This window comes from Heterocephalus glaber, unplaced genomic scaffold, assembly GCF_053883595.1.
Source record: "Heterocephalus glaber isolate CG9 unplaced genomic scaffold, H.glaber_assembly_v1.0 deba00001600, whole genome shotgun sequence".
Taxonomy (NCBI): domain Eukaryota; kingdom Metazoa; phylum Chordata; class Mammalia; order Rodentia; family Bathyergidae; genus Heterocephalus; species Heterocephalus glaber.
In genome coordinates, this window is record NW_028258372.1 from 24343830 (window position 1) to 24367714 (window position 23885).

Consider the following 23885-nt stretch of genomic DNA (forward strand, 5'->3'; position numbering starts at 1 on the left):
TTAACGATTGTGTGCTTCTTTTTTTAACTGCTGTGTTTACACTACTGACATGTATAATGAATAAAATGATGCCCTTCCCAAGTTCATACTTGAAAGATCTAATCCCCAGAATATGACTGTTTGGAGATAAGGCCTTCAAAGAGGTGATTAATTTAAATCAAGGGGAGTAGGGTGAGTCCTAATCTAATCAGACTGGTTCCTTACAAGAAAACGAAATTTGAATGCACAGAGATACCAGGGGCCACTGTGCATGGGGGAATGGCTGTCGAGCACACAGTGAGAAGGCTGCCATCGCCAGAACTCCAAAGAACCCTGACCCGTGGCATTTTGATTTTTCACACCTAATCTCCAGGACTGTGACAAAATGAACTTCTGTTGTTTAAGCATTCAGTCTGTGGTATCTTCTTACAGTAGAGAATGGCACTTCCATCATGCCACCTGCCTGCTAAGGCTTTCTGATAACACTAAAGCTTATTTTATAATTTCTCAGCTCTCTCTGCCTGTCCTCCAGAGTCATTTGTGGAGTGGCAGAAATGATGTAGAAAGAAAGAATTGGTCTGAGGCAGGGAGGGTCAAGGTTCATTGAGCATGGGTGTGAAGGTCTGTTTCAGTTTGAGCTGTCAACTACACCATTCACTTAGCCTTTGTGGACTCCACTTGTTTTAATCTCAAATATGGCAGTAATAATTCCCATTTTGTTATAAATATTAATGAGATGGTAAGTATCTGGTATATGAGAAATGTTTAATGAGTGAAATTTTAAGAGTCTTAAAATTAGCAATTACTAAGATACCCTGCAGTTTATGAAAAGGTTCTACTTCCCTTTGATTATTTCTTAACACACTATTTCATCTATCATCTGGCCAGTTTTCCCCAGTATGCTATGCAACTTCCCAAGTTTGTTTATTCATTCTTCTATCAGTAGTAATTGAGCAATCCCTCTGGGTCCAACAGGAGTACCAGGAGGAGAAGGCAGAAGGCCCCTTTTGTTGCTCATAGTTAGGGGAGAATCACATGATATAGAAGGGTGATATAGGATAGAACATGGTGCTACGAGGGATCAAGGAGAAGTACAGGGTGCTGACCCAGTAGACAGAGATACCTTACCTCAGAGTCAGTTTTGGCAGAACTCTGAACAGCAGGCAGACGTTCCCTGGTAGGGCTGTAGGGAGGGGGACAGCACCAGCGAAAGCCTGAGGAGAAAGTGTGCATGTCCAGTATGGTGACGTTTTCCCATAGCAAATGCTTCCACTTTCCTTTCCTGTACATCTATGCCTTTTCAGCTCAGATATTTATCATTTCTATAAAGCCTTTTCTGTTTTAAACTATTGGAATCTGTCCCTTCTCTAGTAGATATTCTATGTATACTTTTCTATTTAAATAATGAGCTTTCAATAATAACAAATCTGAGAGATAAAAAAGTAGTATCAGATATCTAAGAATACACCTGGGAAGAGAAAAAATCAGTTCAGGAGAAATCATGTGGATGGCAGCACTAGTGCACCAGGCACCTCACTGAGGATGGGGTATGAGATTGTGTTCATTTTGGTTCCTGGCTTGAGAAGCAGATCCTGTTATTTAACTTGGGCCTTTGCCTCTGGGGACAGGGCTTGTACATTCTCTTGGGAGCAAGGAAGTTCTCCCCAAGTTTTCTATACTAAACTGAGCTATGGCTTGAGAGACGCTTCTAATACAAAGCAGCTCATTTAAAATCTTAATTCCTGTGTGTCCACTCCATTTCTGAGTGCTTGTTGGTGCTATCAAACTCTTTGCTTAGCAGAGGTTTCTAAAGCATTAGCAAAGCCATCTATTCCTTTTAGAACATCTTTCTATGGTATACATAATGGAGAAAGCTTGGAATTTGGCCCCAGAGAGATCAGAGGCCTAATGCTTTTAATTTTTAAATTTTTAGTGGCTAGAAAGAGCAATATTTTAAAGTTTTCATGAAAAACTTTTTTTAAAAGTATGTAGTCTTTATAAGAAGTTACTGGAAACTTCTTAGAAATCTCCATGGAGCAAAACAAGTCTCACAAAGTTGAGGCAGTTTGGGGAAAAGCATCAATTTCATAAACAGCAATTGTAATAATAAATGATCATTTTATTTATTTATGATCTCCTACATACTGTGGTTGGAATTTACACTCCTCTCCTCATTTCACCCTCCTGATGCCTCTGTGAGATGGAGGGGTCATTTTTCCATTTTATAGGTGAGGAAACTGAAACTCAGCTTCCCACAGATAGAGAAAGGAGCCAACCTGAGCCTCAGTTGGGCTCCAGTTGAGAATGTGTCACTATTTCCATGCAGAGCCTCTTGTTAACTGCTGTGCTTTACACTTGGCATAGAGGGAAAGAGAAAAGGATCTTTTGTATTCCCTTTCTTCTTCCCTCCAGATGCTCTAACAACTAGTAAAATCCTTCTTTTACCCTTGTCACATCGGCCTACGAGGAGAGAGGTGACAAAACACTCAGATCTGGGTTTGGGGCTATTATTCACTTTTTCTGAGAAGTCCATGTTGCTCTGACAGCATGACTAAAAGGGTAGTGGTCAGACCACACGGTGTTGAGCACTCAGTGAAAGCCAGCAATTGCACTGCATGGGCAAGTGTGTGCTGGAAGGTGTATGCAAATTCTCCCTTCATAGTGGTCAGGAAGTTTCTAATTATGGACACACACAGATACACAACACACACACACACACACACACACACACACACAAGCTTCATATCTCTTACCTCAGACTTGAAAGACTGTGTACACTCATCAAGACTGATTATTTAGCTTAATCCTAAGAAACAAACAAACAAACAGAAAACCCCATTGTTTCACCACAATTCATTATAGTGATTATGAAACCTAGTTGCAGTAAAGTTTCTAGGACTGAACTAATTGTGGGGGATAAAAACCATTTCCCAGGGTTTAATGTGGATTGTTGGATAGAAATGATTTAATGCCACAGAAACCTAAAATATTTGCTCCTGCTATTAAGTTATAGGAGGAGAAAAAAGGGTGAGTGAATGTCTATCCTAACTGGAATTGGAAATGTAGTCACTGTCTGACAATAATGACCAGTAATTTTGTCCTGAAAAAAGTGACCATACACCAATAATTTTCCCATAGGACTGCTTTATTATTTCCTTTGAACATAACATTGGGAAGAAAAGTATACATATAAGTAAGATTTATCCACATGTTAAGGATTTTTGAAAATAAAATTTAAAATTTTTGAAATAAATTAAGAATTGCAAAAGTATCGCGGAATTTCCATATAATCTTTACTTAATTTTCTAATATAATATCTAACATAACCATAGCATATTATTAAAACTAGGAAACTGAAATTGTTACAATTTTATAACTAAACAATAGACTTTATATAAATTTTACCAGTCCTTTGTATGTATGTATTCTATTTTATTCAATCTGCCAACTATATTTTTTAGTATATGTACTGCTGAAGCGAGCACTGCCAATATTCATTTTTGATTGGTGCTTTAAGTCAACTCACATTTAATATTATTAGAGATATGATTGAATTCCATGATTCTGGTGTGCTTTCTGTTTTCTATATATCTCATTTCATTTTTATATTTGTTTATTTTTATTATCCTCTTTGTATGAAGTAGATATTTTCTGATGGTCCATTTTAATTCCTTTGTTGATATTTTAATTGTATATTTTGAGTGATTTTTCAGTAGTTGCTTTAGAAACTATGTACCTTAGTTTATTAGAATCTGCTTCACATAAACAGTAACTTAATAACGGTAAAACATAGAAATTTTGCATGTAGTCACAATCCTTGCCCACTCCTTTGTGTAATTGTGGTCATGTACATTATGTCCATTAGTTTATAAGCCAAATAACATAGCTTTGGAATCAGGTGCTTTTTAAGTTCTATGTCTTTTAAAGGAGTTTAGAGATGAAAAGAGAAAATTATATTTATAGACTATCTTATATTAACCTGTATTCTTTATATTTACTGCTTCTGGCACTTTTTATTTCTTCCTATGGATTGAGCTACCCTCTGTGGTCATTCATTCACTCCATTGTAGTACCACTTTCTCCCCTCTTTGTGCCTAACTTTCATGTGTGTGTGTGTGTGTGTGTGTGTGTGTGATCATTAACTATATACATATATCTGTATATATAAATATTCAAATACATGCACGTGCATGTAAAAATACACACATGCATATATCTATATATACGTCACATAGAACATGTACCTATATGCACACATGAATATATATACATACATGAGCACAACAATACAATTTGTATAGTTATTATTTTATAAATTTGACTTATCCATCAGCTAAGAGAAGAAGATAGAAAAAAAAGATTTGCCAATCTTAAAATTATCCATATTTTTAATTTCACTGGTGATCTCCTTCTTTTTGTGGATTTTATTTACTATCTGCTGTCTTTACTTTTTCTTTTTTCTGGTGCCGGGCCTCAAACCCAGGGCTTTGTGCATGCTAAGCAAGTGCTCTGTCCCTGAGATCCAGTCCCTGGCCTCTGCTATTTTCAGTACTGTTCATCTTGTAGCAATGAATTCTCTCAGTCTCTATTGATGTGGTGATGCTTTTATTTCTCCTTCATTGATCAATATATCACCCCACAGGCTTCAGACCTCTGCTGGCTCTGATGAGAGATTGTTAATCTTATTTTGGCTATCTTGTGTGTGAGGAGCCTTTTTTTCTCTTTTTTGACTCCAGATTGTCTTTTTGTCTCTATAAACAGATTGGCTACAGTGCGTCTAGGTGCAGATCTCTTTGTAGTTATCCCACTCAGAATAACTGAGGTTTTTGATTTATAAAATCAAATTTGCAAAATTTTCAGTCACTATTTGTCACCCTTGTTTTTTCTTTTCTCTCTCTGTAACTTTTTTGTGTATGGTTCACATTGTTACTTGTTTTTTTTTATTTTGAAAACTGAAATATTTATTTATTTATTTATTTATTTATTTATTTATTTATTTAGTGAGATACTAGAAATTGAATGCAGCCATATCCTCAACTCTTGCCTTTTTTTACTTTTTATTTTGAAATAGAGTCTTGGTAATGGCTAAGTTGCCCAGGTGGGACTTGAACTTGCAATCCACCTGTCTCAGCCTCCCAGAGTGCTGAGATTACAGAGTTCTCCACCATATCCAGCTATGAAAACTGGAAATTTTACACTATATATTAAGTTATAGATTATGTATTGTAATGTATTTGGATTCTGATCTTTCCTCTTGGGAAGTTATTATTTGCTGTTTGTTTGTTGACTTTCCTTGACTTGTTCTCAGGACTCCTCTATTAGGGTTCAGCTTCTGATGTGTCTTCTTTGGTGGTTTTTTTTTTTTTATTCTTATTTTTATTGCAAGTAATTGTATTCTCAGAGTATTCTAGTGAAAGAAAGGAAACACTTAATGAGTGTTCTCCATGGATTAAAGAGAACCCTGAGGAAAGATCTTCCAAGAAATTGGTTTACCTACTGGAGTGAAAAAATCTCAGAAAAATAAAATTGGATGTGGACCATAGGCTGCACTGGGACTGTTGAAGGAAGCACAAGTTCCCAACTAGAACAGAGATACATTTGCACAATTCAGAGGACACGAGGGAAATTCTTCATTACTAGAGTTCTCAGAAGAATCCACAAAAAAGCATCCATGAGAAAAGGAAATAGTTTTAATCCATACCGAGGTCACAAAGCCATTTCACAGCAAAACTAATGAAGTAATTACTTTCTGGTTCCTGTTATCTCCTCTTCTTCTTCTTTTTTTTTTTTTTGGTACTCAGGTCCTTGTGCTTGCGAGGCAGGCAGCAGAACCACTGAGCTAAATCCCCGGGCCTATCTCCTCTTCTTTATCCTTCTCTAACCATGAAGGGCTGAACGCCAGCATTTCTGAGTTTGGAAGTTAGGCCTGAGTCAGGGGAGAAGTCAATAACCTCATCTTCCCTTTTTTTTCACACCTCTGGCTTCTGCTGTAAATGGGCTTGGCATTTCAGTATATGAGCTCAGTTTTTGTTTATATCCAAAAGTTAATAGAAAAGTTCTAGGGTTGACCAAGGTTTCATTAAAGCAGGAGAAGTTTTAACCCTAGATAGATTTAAAGAACAAAATAGAGTTACTGTAAGACCAAAAAATTAAATTCCATAATCATGGTTTTTTAATGTCTCGTTGTTTTATAGTTCCTAATATAGTAGTTCTGAAGAAAGAAAGAGAATATTAAAATAGTTATACCTGGACAGTTAGCTATCTTAAGTGTATTTCTTGCTTTTGGCTTTAATATCAAGGGATTCTCTGTCCAGGTCTGGCTGCAGGTTACAGTTGTGGTTGATAGGTGCTAAACAGGGCAGCTATGAATTACATTACTAGAAATAAAAAGAGGAAATAAAGTTGCTGATACAGACTTTGTGTCCCAACAACAGATGTCCCTTAAATATTTTGAGCACTGATCTCACCCCTTTCGGAATTTTATTGTTCTGCTTTTTATTTTTATGAGTAGAGATTGATCTTTATTAGCTTTTGGTGTTAATAATATTTCAGGGTGAACAAGAGGAACATCAAAGAAGAATGTCAAAACTATTCTGTGAATTTTCTTCAGGCATAAACCCGGGATTACTTTGAGTAATATCATTCATAGTGTAACAGTCCATCTAACAAATCTGTACCTTGAACCTACTATTTTTAAGCACTGTGCAGGCACTAAGGAAATCTCTGTGAACAAGATGAATGTAGTCACTGACTTTATGCATCTTCAGTTATCTCAGGAAAGGCAGAAAATTGTGTAAGTGAAGTGAAAGTGTTGAAGTCCCGAGCACAAATGGCCCCCATGCGAGACAGACCAAACAGACTCCAAGGTTACAGAAAGCTCCTCTGTGAAAGTGACATTGAAGCAAAGTCAAACTGGGTCAGATTCAGCAAGGTGCCCAGAGATTGTCTACAGGACCCTACACGATCACCTCTGCCTGTATTTCTAACCTCATCATAAGCCACTTCGCTTTTGGTCACCAACTCATCAGCCACTTCCTCCAACTGCATGGCTGGAACATTATATTCTAAACTTCTTTTTTTTTTTTTGCTCTCTATGGCCCACTCCTTTCTACAGCCTACCTCAGGGGATTCTTTATTTCTGCTTTTTGCTTGTTCCTATCATTTTATAAATATCTATTCCAATTGTTGCATTTACTTGTTAGATTTACTTGTTTTCTGATTGCCTTTGAGAAATGTAAGGCCCAAGAGGAAAAGGAATGTATCTAATATCACTTTTTCCTCTGTAGTTCTTAGGACAATGTTTAATATATATTAGTTATGTCTTAAATCTTTGTTAAATAAGTGGGTGGATAGAAGAGTTAGGTTACAACCCTGGATGGGAGATAACATGACACACTGGAGGAAAGGAAAGAAATCCATTCTGGCTGTACCATAGAAAGAAAGAGTAGAGTAGCAGGATGAGGATAAGGAAGTAGATAAAAATTCAATATTGGTCTTTTAGAGAACTTTCTAAAAGTGTTTTTAGTGAGTCTTGAATTTAATGGATTGCTGCTAGAATTTAAACAAATGAACTAGAATAAAAATCACGGGACATTGTTTTCAGTAAATCTTGTATTAAACTTGCTTCCATATTTAATTTATGCATATTTGTGTGTGTGTGTGTGTGCACGTGTGCATGTGTGTGTGTTTGTATATTGTGATAGAGAAAGCTTTACCTGCTTTGGTTTGCAGTAAATAGGTGTGAAAGCCATGTTGCAGATCATGTTAGGGACTTGTCATTTTCCATTGTAGGGACAGGTACTCATGGAAAATGTTTTCATAGTGTTACAAGATTTCTTTCTCACTGAAGACATTAATTATAGAAAATGTTATTGCTTTTAGCAACCTATGAAAATTAAGCATAAAACTAGGCTTCATTTATTGCCATCACTAGAGTACTAATGTTTCTGTTTTCTTTTTCTTTTACGGTATTAGGGACTGAACCCAAGACCTTCACACTGAGCTACATCCCTAGACTTTAAAATTGTTTTTTTACTTTGAGACCAGGTCTTGGTAAGTTGTTGAGTTAGAACTTGCCATTACCCTACCTTAGCCTTCCAGAGTGCTGGGATTATAGACATGCGCCACTGTTCCCGGCAACTCATTAAGGTTTTGGAAGGCAGGAGCTCTTCCTTACTCACTCCTGCATTCCCAGTGCCTAACATAGAATAGTTAGCAAAGATACATTTGTTGAATGAATGAAAGATCTCTTATATAAAGCTATTGTTTGTTAAAATGAAGGTTGAAGCCAGCAGATGCTCTTCTGCCATGCCACTTTTTATGTATCTGCAAATATATAATGTTATTATTGATCAGTCTTTGTCATCTTTATCTGAAAATAAAAATTTACGTACTTTGAGCACCCGTTAGATAGTTTCACCATAATTAGCCTATTTAATGCTTACTATAATACTGAAGGTATGGTGCTATTCATATTTATGGGACAGTCATCTGAGTCTTAGCATGTGAAACTACAGGGTGATTCAAGGCCGTTCTGATCCCATAGTCAGTGGTGTTTCAACAAACTATGCTGCTTCAATACATGAAGTAATGTGATTTTCCTTCAGACATTGAACCCTTGATAGCATTGCCCTACACAGATGTCTGAGCTCTGGAAAGGGAGAAAATATCTCTTTGGAATTACTACTGCAGCAGTTTCAAGGCTCATGCTCTTGGGATCAAAAGTTTCATGTGGCCTAACATATGCCTGGAAGAAGGATTCATATTTTAAAAATTACTTCATTTCTGAGGGGAAATAATACAAAGGACACATGGATGGTTAGCATGAGAATAAGGCAGATGATTTTCATACTGTGTTACATATAAGAATATTCCTGTAGCTACTCCAGGGTATTAATTGTGTTCTGACTTGGGAACTCATGTAGGAATAGCTTGAATTAATCAGCATGGAAGCATCAGGAATTAGTGATAACTCAGGTCTTCATTGGCCATTATAAATAAAATGGAATAAAAAGTTTTGATAATGGGAAGTGCTAAGTAGGATCATTTGCTATTTTTTATTTTTATTAGTACATGTTTTTATTTTTTAGTAGTACATGTTTGTAGTACATAATGATTACATTCTTTGTGGTTGGTACATGTACATAACAGATCTTAGTTCTTTATTCACCACCTTGCTCTTTCTTCTCTCTCCCCTCGCTTCCTCTCTTGGTCCCTTTCCCTTTTGCAGCTCTATCTCCCTATTTTCTGTTACTTATCTTTTATTTTGCTCTTTATTTACATTTTGAGTTTCTCAAATAAGAGAAACCACGTGACATTTAAGCTTAGGTGTCTGATATATATGTTTCTCATGTTACAAAGTTGAGTAGAAAAATCTAGAGCCACAGATTACCCTATTGTAGTTTTGCCTGTATCTTTTTATGCTGCAACTTCTTAACATAAAAGGTAGCTTCAAAAATGCTTAGAGTGGGGGCAGGGGATTTAGCTCATTGGTTCCACCGCCTGCTTTGCAAGTGCAAGTCTCCCGAGTTTGATCCCTGGTCCCAAAAAAAAAGAATGCTTAGAGTTTAGTCAAAGACACAATATAATATAGTAGTAAGTGAAGAATCATATTTATGTGTTTGTGATATGTCCCTACTTAGGGAAAAACAGTCAGTGGAAAAATAAATGTACACAAGTATTGGTTGTGCAGCATGAGATGGTGCGATTGTTTGAATATGGTTTGTTCCCTCCGAAACTCATGTGGGAATTTAATCCCCACTGTGGGTATTAAGAGAATGGAAACTCAATCTGGCTGTGGTGTTCAGTGGCACCTTTGGAGGGGATTAGGATTAGATAAGGTCATTAGACTGGAGCTCTCTTTATTGAATCCCAGTCTGCCTACCTTTCTTCTTTCTCTCTCTCTTTTTTTGTCTGTCTTTCTTTCTTTCTTTCTTTCTTTCTTTCTTTCTTTCTTTCTTTCTTTCTTTCTTTCTTTCTTTCTCTCTCTCTCTCTCTCTCTCTTCCTCCCTCCCTCCCTCCTTTCTTTCTTTCTTTCTTTCTTTCTTTCTTTCTTTCTTTCTTTCTTTCTTTCTTTCTTTCTTTCTTTCTTTCCTTTCCCTTCCTTCTTCTCTCTGTCTCTCTCTCTCTCTCTTTCAGTACTGGGAATTAAACCCAGAATCTCTGCACAACCTACCTCATGAGCCCTTTTTAATTTTGAGACAAGGTCTCACTAAGTACTAAATTGCCCGGCCTGGGCCCAAACTTTCCATCCTCTTTCCTAGGCCTCCCAGCAGGCTGGGATTACAGGCCTGTACCAGCACCCCTGACTGAATCCTGGTGGTTTTGGTTGAAGAGATAGAGAGACCTGACGACACACACACACACACACACACACACACACACAGTCCCTGTCTTTTGTCATAGGATGGCCTGTACTGCCTCAGGACTCTGACAGGAAGAAGGCCATCAGTAGATGTGGGTCTTGGACTTTGGACCGGTCCTGAGCCAAAATAAATCTGTTCTTTATAAGTTACCTAGCCTCAAGTATTTTATTACGGTAATGAAATGGACTGATACAGATGATGTAAAGAAGAAGATTTCTGGAGATGGCTTTATTTATTTATTTATTTATTTATTTACTTTTAGTACTGGGAATTGAACTCAGAACCTTGTGCTTGCCAGGCAAGTGCAGTGCCTTTGAGCTACATCCCTGGCCCCATTTTTTTTTTCATTTTTTTACTTTTTATGGTACAATTTATTGTTGAGCAGAAAATTAACTCTCCTCAGCTGGACTGAAATGATTTAGTGAGGGAACAGATAGCAAGGCATGGTAGTAGGGAGGGTGGGTATGACCGAAGCACCACGTATGTGTACAAGGTAATGGTACAGAGGAGTCCATCGAGTTGTATGATTAACAGTGGTTAATAATTATAATTAAAAATAAAATATAAAAAGTATAACTGAGCTTAAAAAATTGTTCCTCTAATGTAAATATATTCTCCCATTCATTCCTTCATTCATCCTTTCATTCATGTAACAAATATATATGTATTAAGGACCCATCTGTGCCTACATAGAAGTTAGGAATTTCATATTGAATAATGCAAAGAAAAAATATGTCTTGGTGGAGCTTATATTCTAATGAAGTTGACAGGAAAGCAGATAAAAAAATGCCACAAAAGTACATAGTAGATAGTAGATGGTGATAAAGCAAGAAAGCAAAGTTCTTATCACATGAAGTACAAGTTGATTTAAGTCCTTTCCAATCTCATATTTACTACTGTTTTCAACAAATTACGCTGCTTCAATTAATACTGTAAAGAAAACTCAGAGTTAGTGACAGTCATAGCCAAATGGAACAGAAGAATAAAAGTCTGATGACTAAGTATCTTAGTTTGGTGCTGTGATAGCAGAATACTTTGGATTGGTAATCAGAGCAGAAATGTATTGCTCAGAGTTCTAGAGGCTGGGAAGTCTAAGGTCAGGGTGCCAGTAGGCTTGCGGGTTGGAGAGACCATTCTCTTCTTCCAAGATGGCACCTTGAGTGTGGTATCCTCTAGAGGAGAGGAAGGGTGGATCCTCACATGGCAGAAGGGCCAAGAAAGAGTCTCCTTCCACAAGGCCTTGTGTAAAGACATTGACTCTCATAGCCTAGTCACTTCTTAAAGATGTCATCTCCCAAAACTAGTACATTGGCATTTAAATTTTATCATGGGTTTTGGAGGGGCTGAACATTCAAACTGTAGCACAGAGGTAACTGCTGACTGGCTAATATTATCATCAAAATTTTCTATTAGGTTTAAAATAAGCAGATACAAAACAAAGATTATAGTGACTCATTAAGATAGAATTCTGGTTTGGCCTCATTTTGATTTTTAAAAATTAGCCTAAAATGCTGTGTCTATTTTCAGCCTGATGAAAATGCATGATGAAAAGATAAAAATAATCGTGGTTTGGGAGCTTAAGAAGTAAGAGATTGGTGTAAATAAATGTTTTACTTATAAACATTTTTTCTGATAAAAATAATGATGAGAGGTAAGTCAGAATGAGGAAGACAGGGGATTCTCATTCTGATCATTATTTTTTTTGTGGTACTAGGGATGGAACTCAGGACCTTGCACTTGCCAGGCAGGTGCAGTGCCACTGAGCTACATTTCCAGCCCTCTGAACATTATTTAATTTTTTTTTTTTTTGATACTGGGGATTGAACTCAGGACCTTTCACTTTCAAGGCAGGTGGCAGAACCACTGAGCTAAATCCCCGGCCAGACATCCCTGTGGGTGATTTTCACCTTTCTTATTTCTTCATGGTTTTTTATGTTAAAAGTAATGAAGGAAATGAGTTTAAACCAGTAAGGGCACATGAGGAGATCCCATGTTTTCAAAAAGTCTCAAATTTTCTCTTAGCTGCTTTCAATGAAAACATTTCTTTTTAAAGTATGCTACTAACTTTCAGATTCAACATGAATGTATTTTTAAAATTTCTAACAAATAGCTAAGGTGAAAAAAATCTTCCTTTCTTATTGTGAATTTGTGTAATGTTGAACAGCTGAGAAAATAGTATGAGGCTATTTAATTATAAACTCTAAGAAAATAATTTTAATTTTCTGTAATTTCAATGCATTTCTCATAAAATACTTGGCAAATGAAATTTAAAAACCCTGTAGTTTCCTAATAATTACATGATAACTTTGAATAAATAAATATAAAAATTAAACAGTACTATTAAAATATGCTTCCCCTTACCCTAAATTATGTGTTTATAGTTGCTCTTACAGTCTGAGAACTCAATCCATCTGAACCCCTTGGGTTTACTTTGACTTCCTAAGGTGAATACTCATCATCCTTTACATCTTGGAACTTCATCCAAGAGGAAGCTTAACACTGGTGATTGTTTATTTTGTAGGCTTCAAAGAAGCTAGAGTGCCAGAGAAGACCTTTGAAGTGTGAAAATTCCTGTAGTTGAAACAAAAATGTCATTTATAGATCCTTATCAGCACATTATAGTAAGTCATTTACTGGTTATGTATTCTTTCTGGGAGGGTGGGCTGATATGTTTCTGGGTATGTGTATTGCTGGTGTTGCTAGTAAAGCAAAACTCTATGACAACTCCTTGAATTTGTTATTAAACTCATGAACTTAATGTGGTATAAATAGGCTATGGTACATAATAAAACTAACTCCTAATCTTCTTTTTATCACTGTAAGTTTCCAGAGAAGAAGAACTTGGGAAAAATACCAAAACATCTGTAACAATACTGAACTTCCAGAAACAATATAAAATGTGGTTAGTACTTTGCAACTATCACACTGTATAATTACACCCTTCATATAACTTAGTGGAGAAAAGATAAGTGCATTTCTGAGTTCAGGGTATATTTCGGTATGTATTTCCAGAATAACTAATTCTGTAAAGTTTCCCTTAGAAATGTTTAAACAAACTCTTCTATGGTTGGCTAGGTTTTAGTGAATAGTTGAGTAATACAAATTTTAGTAATTGAATGTAATTTTCCTAACTACATAGGAAATATACATTCTCTTTTCTGGTTAAAAAAATAAAGGAGAGGCTTTCTTGTTGAATTGAACACAAGAGACTCAAGTTTATATGAACTTGAAATGGGCTTTATGGATATTAAAGAATAATCAATCTACTGCCCCATTGTTACTTAAATCGAAACACTTGCCTTCCTCTAAATCCTTTTCTAACTACAATCCTCTTTCTTGCACTGGATGGATGGTAAGATTAATACGTTACAATTTTTAACGTGAATCCTTGAAAATTACACTCAGTCCTTCCTTATCCATGACAGTCTTCATGAATGTATTCCTCGATGCTAAATCTTATGTAATCTTCAGTGTCCGCTGCCCTTCCCTGCTGGTTATTCCTCTCTTTCTGAAACTCTTTTGGTAATTCTTTGGTTGTTTCTTTTCTGTTTTCTTATTATTAGATATGTCTCAGTTTTCTTTTGCAAGTTTATTTTTTAAAAATTGAAGTGTAACAAATGTAAACCTTATAAATCTTAATTGTTAGGCCTGATTGATTTGTACATATGTGTTTCAACCATGAAACCATCAAGCAGATAAAAATGTACATTATAAGTACTCCAGAACACTGGCCCATGTCTCTCCTAGTCAACAAAAGTTCCCCAAAGAAAAACAATGTTTCAAATTTATTATCACAGGTTAGTTTTTCTTGTTTTTGACCTTCCTATAAATGTTTGTGTTTGAAACTGTAATTCACTAGCTAATCTACTAATAGTTTTCATATCCTCACTGAATGAATGGCAGCACTGGTTTGCTGTAAATCAGGGAAATATATGTATCTTTTCTGTTTTGATTGGTCTGTTAGTCTGTGTTCACAGTGATACCAAGTTATCCTGATTTCTGTAGCTATAAAATGTGTCTATATAAGATGCAGTGGTATCTCAATTTATGCACTTAATTTGTTTTACAATTCCAGGGAAGATGGCTGCTTTTGTGTTTGTGTGTGAAAGATGGTTTTCTTTAACACTATCTTGGTTATTTTTACTCTTTTGCATTTCTCTCTCTCTCTCTCTCTCTCTCTTTCTTTCTGTTTTTTGTTTTTTCTGTTTTTGGCCGTGAACTCAGTATGTAGCCCAGGCTGGTCTTGGACTCTTGGCAGTCCTCCTGCTTCAGCCACTTGAGGGCTGAAATTACCAGCATGTGCCATTATGCCTGGTTCCTTTCAATATTCATGTAAATTTTGGAAGCAGTTTGTCCATTTACACATATACACTCCCTAAAAAATCCTGCCTCACACATAAACCTGCCTGGATTTTGATTGAGGCTATAATGATTTTATAGATTAGTTAAGGGAGATGTGATGTGATCATATTAAATTTTTCCAATCCATTTACAACCTATTTGAAAAGAAAATGTTATTAAATCTTTTATCTTTTGTTCACTCAGTAATATATTGTAATTTTCAGGAAGAAATTATATATATATGTATTTCTTGATATAGTAAAATATAATTGTGAGGGTATTTGCAAATTTTATTTCCCAATTAGTTGTCTTTTAGGGAAATACCATTGAGTTTTGTAAATCTAGTGATGTTACAGCTGGGGATTTAGCTCAGTGTTACAGCTCCTGCCTGGCAAGCATGAAGTCCTGAGTTCAATCCCTGATACTCCACTCCCCCACAAAAAGAAAAACAGTGATGTTACTGATTGTATCAGTTTCTTTGTACATTCTTTTGGGTTTTCCAACTTAATGATTTCTGTTATTTGTGAGTAATGCCAGTTTTACTGCTTTTTAAACCTTCAAATGATTTTCTTTCTGCCTACTAATTGCAGACCATCTACTTAAAGTGTATCTCAGAAGTTTCAAATGTCTTATTTTAATAAGTACTCAGCTCAAATATTTTCTTTTGCTGTTATTTATTCTTTGACATGAGTTACACAAATATGTGGTTCTTAATTGTCAAACACTTGATAGTGTTCTAACTTACAGTATTTTTGTCATTGATATCTAGTTCAGAAACTATATTGTATATTTTTATAAAACACTTATACTTGTTTATGCATTTCCTATTTTGGTAAGTATTTTACATGCAGAAATATGTTTAATATATAACTTTTGTTTTTATTTTAATTTGGATTCTATTCTTAAAATATATTTAAAAGTCAGAAAATACTTAAAAATTAGACTGCTCTGATACTAGCACATTTTCTTAAAAGTTTTATTAACTGCAGCAAAATTTTTAGGCCACAGTCATTACCTTTCTGGCATCTGAATGTAATAATATGTTCCAAAGCCACATATTTGTTCCAAGTTTTTCTTTATCTTCTACATCAGAGTTAGTCAGTATTCTAATTTATACCCTCTTAAAAGGAGAGAATCCTATGATCTTTCTTCATTGTAGAAGAAAAGTTTGTGTGCACATGGGTAAGTAAAAATTGTTTTAATAAAAAAAATGTGTTCCGGTTTTCACAGAAAGATAGCTTTCTAAATATATAGGTGAACACACTCAACACAAAACACTATTAGTAAAAAGACATGATACAGGATCCTGTGGGCTGATGTAGCAGTTTGCAGCCAGCAAGCTATCTTGCTTCTAGTTTTGCTGGCTTTTAAGACGGTGACAGAACCTAGAGTAACACATAAGTGATAGAGTTTAGTACCCATTGTCTAGTATCATTATTAAGTGCTTTATAACCTCAGCAGACATTTGTGCCTTCAGCATTTGTCAAACCTTTTTGATTAGGGAAGCATTAACTTTATAAGGAAAGATCAAGTATAAAACATTAAAGAAAATTTCCATCTTTTTACTCTGAAAATGTGAGTCATATCTTTGGAGTGAAAAAATTCTCCACCTCTTAGTAGCAGGGTTGGCCTCTGGTCATATCCATCTTCGTGTTACAGTCAGCCACGTGGATCTGCTATCCTGATTACCTGCTATAATACAAGGACCTTTAAAAATATCTTTGTGGGATGACTGCAAGGTTTACCAAAAGGGTAGAAATGTATTATTCCAGATTATTACCGTAATACAGGAAAAAACCACCACCACTGGCTAAGCAATCAAAGAAGTACTGTTTTCCTGACAGTTCAAGTCTTACCAGTTGTGTGCGTATGAGCACTTGGGCTCATCTAGAAAGCAGACTCTGAATACTGCCTACTGTGTCAGCTTCACTGGGCTTTTATAAATCATAAGTTATTATGTCCACACAATTATATTTTTGAAACTTAAAAAAAAAGTAAAACTTTTCCGGGGAAGTCAGAAAGAAAGATGCAGCTCCTGGAAAATCACATTTATAAAAATGAGTTTTAACAAAAGCACAGCACTGTATGCAAATGTATAAGTTTTATGAGTTTTATGGCAAATAGCTTTAGTCTTGTGTATTAATCATTTTAATAGAAAGAATATCAATATTTAATAATCAAAAAACTGATCCCTTTCTTTTCTATTCTTACTTCTTTCTTTATATAGTCATTTATTTCTCAGAAAAATCTTATGAAGTTGGTAATATTATGATTACATCTTATAGATGAGAAAACTAGTCAGAAAACTGAAACAGAAAATATAATGTATTTTCTTATAAATGCTATTTTATGCCTGTGTCTTTTAGCTATGGACCTTTTACTTATTGCTTAGTAAAAAGAACAAGTAAAGCAAGGAGAATAATTTTTAAGAAGTCCTTCAAAATAGTGTCTCAGTATCCAAAATGGCTTGTACATATCTATAACCATCTTTTCCAGTCTGTTGGATCTACTCGTTTTCTGGTTCACACCTGAAATCATCACCACAGTAACTCCACTCTGAATGAACATGACGTATCATCTAGGCCAGGAATTCTAGACCACATAAATATGTTCCCCCAAGTGTCTTTAAGAATATGTGGGGAAAACTCCAAATGCTGTGCTGCCTTTTCCACTGTAATGAACTCTCCAAAAGATGAGTTGAATCCAGCCTCCACATCTTCAGTCAAGGACAGTTCTTCCTTCAACAGTGTAGGTTTCTTCAGGAGTACCGAAGTAGCAAGAGGGTGATCAAACATGTGGAGGGGATGGAATGGTTATTTCAATAGCATAAGGGAAGAATCTACATTGTAATTCAATTAAGGTACTAAAATTTTGGGTAATTGTTTCATTTTAGGAATCCTGAGATAATTGTACTTACTATAAACTCATGATGGATTTTTCATGAAATATTTTAGACCCAAGCTGACACTGTCAAATATTTTCTTGTACTAGTTTTTACTGCCAGAGTCAATTTCCATAATCTTGATTCAGGTAGACTTAAAATCTTATTGCAGCCAAGGTAAACTTTTACTTACTCAATTTTTAAAGATATATGTATATATATATATATTTTATGAAATTTGTTGTCTGTAATTATGGAAAAAGTGACAAGTTTGTTGCTCATGGGGAAGAAGAACTTACCATATTTCTGATTATGATTTTCTTTTAATGATTCTATTAGAGTTAACAGTCTATGGCTAACATAGGTGTTTTGGATATCAGGATAATGTGTGTACATAGCCAACCCATGACTGAGTAAAGCATCTCTGTTATAAACGGTGCACATGAAACCACTCATTTAAACAGGATTTTAGAAAGACAGTTTTATTCCAGTGAACAGATACTAAAATCAGGGACTAAAATCAGGAATAGATTCTAGCAGTTAGCTGGGAAAAGCTGAGCTAATTACATCCATGTGTCGATGGGCTGACAATGGGAGAGAGAAATAGCACCAGCTAGCTGGAAGGGATTTCATCCATGAGTAGATGGACTAACATGGAGAGAGACATGAGCAGCTACCTAGGAAAGGAATTAGGCTTATATAGGTATTGAAGGGGTTAAGGAATCTGGGGTGAAGAGTTTAAGAACGAGTCAAGGACAATCAGCACAGGTGTGTAGACAATCACTGGACTTCTCAGCACTGGGGAGATTGTCTTCTCTTTACTAAGAAATAGGCCACTGTTTGCTGAAGGTGGCCTTTTTGCGTGGCCTGTTAGCTTGTGCGGATCTCATTTAAGTCAAGCTTGACAATCACTAGGTCACATCATAGACAGTAAGTAGAGTAATGGTGGTCATCTTTAAGTGGAAAGAATAACAGAACAACGCCTATGCTTCTTTTTTGTGTTGGAATGAAACTGCACACAAGGAATTGAAACTGAAAATAAGTAAATGAAAACATGTCATGACTTAAGAAAATATTAACATAGCATTTTTTTTTTTGGTACCGGAGATTGAACTCAGGTCCTTGCGCCTGCAAAGCAGGCTACTAAACCACTGAGCTAATTCCCCCGCCCCTAATATAGCATTTTAAAAATACTTCTGAAATCTGTTTGAAGTTGCCTGTTGCTGATTATAGTGATCGCTATCTCTGGGTGCAGTAATAAGATTCTGTAGTCCCTATCACACTAACAATCTTTGGTCTTAGTTTGGGTGAAGTTAGGCAATAGAAGTTGAGCAGAGAAAAATAAAGTTTGTATGCAAAAATCTACCTTCTCTTCCATTAGATTTATTTTATGTTTTTCTTTCTCTTTTCTTTTGTTTTTGTTTGTTTGTTTGTTTTGGTACTTAGGATTGAACCCAGGGTCTTTTTCTAATTTTGAGACAGGGATGTAACTTTCAACCTCCTGCCTCAGCTTCCCAGAGTGCTGGGAATACAGGCATGCACAACCATTATGATTACTTTTTTGGTTCTTCTAACAGAAGTTTAAACATCACATTGATTACTATTGATCATAAATTGGTTATCTTTCACAGGGCCCAATTGTCTTAGTTATGGATACCAACATAATTCTCTAGAATAAATTTAATACAGTGGCTATTTTCCTAATGTTTGGAAAATGGTAATTGTGAAAAGGAAGTGTCTTGGTTTTCACTATGGAGAAGATTGTAGATGAAGGCAGTTACTCAAAGTAAGGTAGTTCAAGATCAGTAGGCAAAGCTTACTTTGGTGACTAAGTCAGTGTATTGAGTTTAGATTTGACATTTCAATAGAAACATGACATCTTTCTCTGGGAACTATCACCTAGTACTCTTCTGAGTCATTGGTTTCTCCTGGAGAACACTGGCTGTGGATTTAATAATATCATTTCCTCTGGCACCATCCCTATACCATAACTAAAATTCTCCAAACCAAGTCGGAACCTAGACCACTCTGGGCTAGTTTGAAGTTATATATGATATTGGCCCCAGGAAAAGTGGTGAGTTATTCTTAAAAGACTATGTGGAAAATCATTTATTGAAACAGAACACCTTTCTCCAAGAATGCCCTACACTCACTTATAGATACTCTCTTACAAATCTTTACAATTCTTAGAAAAGGATGGTCAAATTTGACACTTCTGTTCTGAAAATAATTTACAGGTGACCTGAAGACTTTCACATTTCTCAAATTAATTTATAAACGTAAGGATGCGATCAGTTTGTCCTTACTCCCTGTGAATAGTACAAGAATATTTTATTCCTTATAGTTAAGGAAGAGAAATTGAGGCTGATGAGAATAAACACAGATTGAAAAGGAGAGCTGAAAATGTAAGATTGAGAACTAATACTGGGTCTTTAGATAGATCAAGTACAGCTACAATAGATAGATTGTATGGTCAACTATCTACATTAATTTAATAAATGCAAGCAGTTCTTATTACTGCTACTCCTGCTTACTCTGTCAAAGTTATTGGTGTTGGTTTTTAATTATCTATGTAAGTAAATGGAAGTAGCAATAATAAAGAATTAGAATAAAGACAGGTCACAGCAAGACTGGAATCTAATAAAAATTTATCATTTTTGATCTATGAGTTACTGGGCAATCTCTTAGCCTGTTAAAATCTCTCTTTACTGATCTATAAAATAAATAATAATACCTGGTATTTTATATGCTAGTAGTACCTATTTATGATAACACTAATTATTTATAAATAACAAAGCTGTTGGGCATGTGTTAGGATGCAGAGCGTATGGTTCATACACAGTAAGTCGTTTCTTTGGTAATGCTGGGGATTGAATGAACCTAGGGCCTTCACACTGAGCTTTAGCCCCAGCCCATTTTATTTTATTTTTTGGTTTTTTGAGGCAGGGTCTCCCTTTGTAGTTCAGGCTGGCCCTGAACTTTCTATGTAGCCCAGGCTGGCCTCGAATTCATGGCAATCCTCCTGCCTCAGCCTCCCGACTGCTGGGATTACAGGCATGCACCACCATGCCTGGCTCTAGCCCTTTTTATTTTTATTGTTTAAACTAGGGTCTCACTAAGTCACTAAATTGCTCAGGCTGGGCTCAAACTTGAGATTCCCCTACCTCAGTCTCTCAGAGTGCCAGGACTACAGCCTGCAACATGTCCAGCTCAACAAGCCCTTGTGATACTAACAACATCAAATTTCTGTACACATAATTATTAATAAACACTTGGCATACCAATACACTTGTAGCAACTTGTAACAATTTAAAATAAATAGTTAGGGCCGGGGATTTAGCTCAGTGGTTCTGCCACCTGCCTCGCAAGCACAAGGTCCCGAGTTCAATCCCTGGTACCAAATAAAATAAAGTTAAATAATGGATAAAATTATTATAATTTCTTTTTCTGTCAGAAGAAAATTTTAGGCATTTCAAAACTTTGTAGTATTAGAAGTTTTAAGATACAGAAAAAGCATAGATGTTTGGGAGAGAGGAGTCTCTCTCTCTCGTGTGTGTGTGTGATTATGATTAAGAAAGTGGAGAAAACTAATCCCCTAAACTGTTTCTAAAGGTAGTTTCCATTTTATTTCAAGTCCAGTTATCATTTTCCTAGGCTCTTGCTTATTTTTTGAATGTAAATACTTAATTGTTGCAGCATAATTTGTTAAAAAGACTATCTTTTCTCCATTGTACTGTGTTTGCTTCTTTGCCAAAGATTAATTAACTATATTTGTGTGTTCTGTTTCTAGCTGCTATATTCTCTCCCATTGGAACATTTGTATATTCTTTCAAAATACTGCATTGTCATTATTACTATAGTTTTATAGTAGGTCTTACTATAGTAGTATAGTAGTATAGTAGTATAGTCAGGTAGTGTCAGTCTTAAAATTTAGGTTTTCTCCAATATTGTATTTGGTTTTTTGGTCTTTTGCCTTTCTCTATAAATTTTAGAATCAATTTGTCATTGCCACAAAATAACTTTCTATGATTTTGATTGAGACTGTATTGAATCTGTAGATCAAGTTGTATTTTAACAATATGACATTTTGAGAATTTTGCATCTTATTATCAATGAACATGAAATATTTCTCCATTTATTAGTTCTTTGATTTCTTTCATTCATGTTCTGTAGGTTTTCTCATGTAGATCTTATACACTGTTAGATTCATAATTAAGTATTCCAATTTAGGCGGTGCTAGTATGAATGGTATTATGTTTTTACTTTTAAATTTTACTTATTCATTACAAGAATACAGGGAAGTGATTGACTTTAGAATATTAACCTTATACTACAACTTTATCACAATTACTCATCACAGAGCTTTTTAAATGGATTCTGTTTAGTTTTCTATCTAGATATTCATGTCATCTGTGAAATGATTTTTTTCTTTCCTCCCAATCTCTATACCTTTCTCCATTTCTCTCTCCATTCCCTTCCCTTCTCTTCCCTTTTTTACCCTTCTGTCTGGTTTTTCACCATTATGTGTGGTTTTAACTGTGGGCTCCTTGAAGATATTCTTTGTCAAGTGGAGAAATTTTCCTTCCACTCGTAGTTTGAGGAAAGTTCTTTTATCATGAATGAATATTGAATTTTATCAAATGCTTTTATGTATCTTTGGATAGGATCATTTGATTTTTCTTTTTTAGTTTTTTGATATGATAGATTATGTTAATTAATATTCAAACATTGAGAAAACCTTGATTTACTAGAGAAAATAGCAAGTTGGCATGGTGTATGATTCCTTTTTACATTTCTGGACTCAATTTATAATATTGTGTTGATTAGTTTTGGATCTATGCTCACAAGCAGTATTAGCCTGTGATTTTTTTTTTTTTGTAATGCCCTTGGTTTTGGAATTAAGGTAATGCTGACCTATAATGAATTAAGAAGCATTCCTTTTGCTTCTATTTCTAGAAGAGCATGTGAAAAATTGATATAATTTCTTTTTAAATGTTTATTATAATTTACCAGTTAGCCCATATAAACTATCGTGCTTTTAAATTGAGAACGCCTTAGTTGCTTTTCTTGTTGCTGAGACAAAATATGTGATACCCAAAATTAAAGGAGGAAAGGTTTATTTCAGTTGAAGTTTATAGAGGTTTCAGTCCATAGTTGGCAGGTTCCAAGGCAGGGTGGCATAGCAAAGGAGCATTGTAGAGAAGAAACAGTTCATAGTGTGGCAGGCAGAAGGCAGTAAATCAATGAAGTAACAAAGAAGCAGCAGCAGCAGTAACAGCTTACCTCTCCCTTTTATCCTTTCTAGGATTACCCACCTGCCACCCACATCCAGGGAGGGCCTTCCCATTATCCACAGCCAGAACTATGCCAAATCAATCAGTGGAGTAATTTAGTAATTACGCACACTTAATCCCAGCATCATACAATTTGACCCCAGCATCACACAGCCTAGGCTCAGCTACCTCCCAAAATTCCCAGCTATGAGTTAATAAGTGAGGGATTGGGGGGACATCTAGACATAAGCCCACAGAAAAGATTATTAATTATTGGTTTAATATATTCATTAAATGTGAGTCTATTCAATTGTTTATTTCTTTTTTATGAGTTTTGGTAGATTGTTTTATTTAGAATTTGCTGGCATAAAATTGTTTATAATATTCCTTTTTGTTATCCTTTTAATGTGCATGGGATCTTATTGTTATTCCTTTTTTATTTCTGAGATTGGTAGATTGAATCTCCTCTCTCTTTTTCTCAAAGTAGCCTGGATAAAGGCTTATTGATTTTATTGATCTTTTCAAAGGATGGACTTTTGGCCTCATTAATTTTTTTTTTGTATTCATTTCTGATTTTCAATTTATTAATTTTTGTTAGGTTTTATTATTTTTTTCGGCTTATTTTAGATTTAACATCTTCTTTTTCTTGTTCCCTGGGGTGGAAGCTTAGTTTATTAGTTTTGAAACTTTTTTTAAATATAAGAATTGAAAACTATAAATTTATCATTAAGCACTACTTTTACTATACAAATTTTGCTAAATTATATTATTTTCAAAATATTTCAAATATTTTTAAATTTTTCTTGGACTTCTTTAACTTGTGTGCTATTTAAAAGTATATGGTTTTAAAAGTTTATGGTTTAATCTTTACTTTTGGGGGATTTTCTGGTTCTCTTTCTATTATTGATTTCTATTTTGCTTAATTTCATTGTAGTCTGAGAATAAACATTGTGTGAGGTTTGTTTGTTAAAAATTTGTTAAGTTTGCACAAGGACCTGAGTTCGATCCCCAGTACCAAAAAAAAAGAAAAAAATTTGTTAAGTTATG

At 35.1% G+C, this 23885-nt stretch overlaps 1 protein-coding gene across 3 annotated transcripts in view; it reads left to right on the plus strand.

Moving 5' to 3' along the window:
* Pla2g4a (phospholipase A2 group IVA) overlaps positions 1-23885 on the plus strand; it is a 147342-nt gene that overhangs the window by 16549 nt on the left and 106908 nt on the right. Inside the window, exon 2 of one of the 3 annotated variants that reach the window (XM_004862779.3) lies at positions 12865-12964. The exons of the other annotated variants lie outside the window; for them this stretch is intronic. Within the exon in view, the coding sequence (XP_004862836.1) occupies positions 12932-12964 (33 nt within the window). The 5' untranslated portion in view covers positions 12865-12931. The remainder of the gene's footprint in view (positions 1-12864; positions 12965-23885) is intronic. 3 annotated transcript variants of the gene reach the window in all.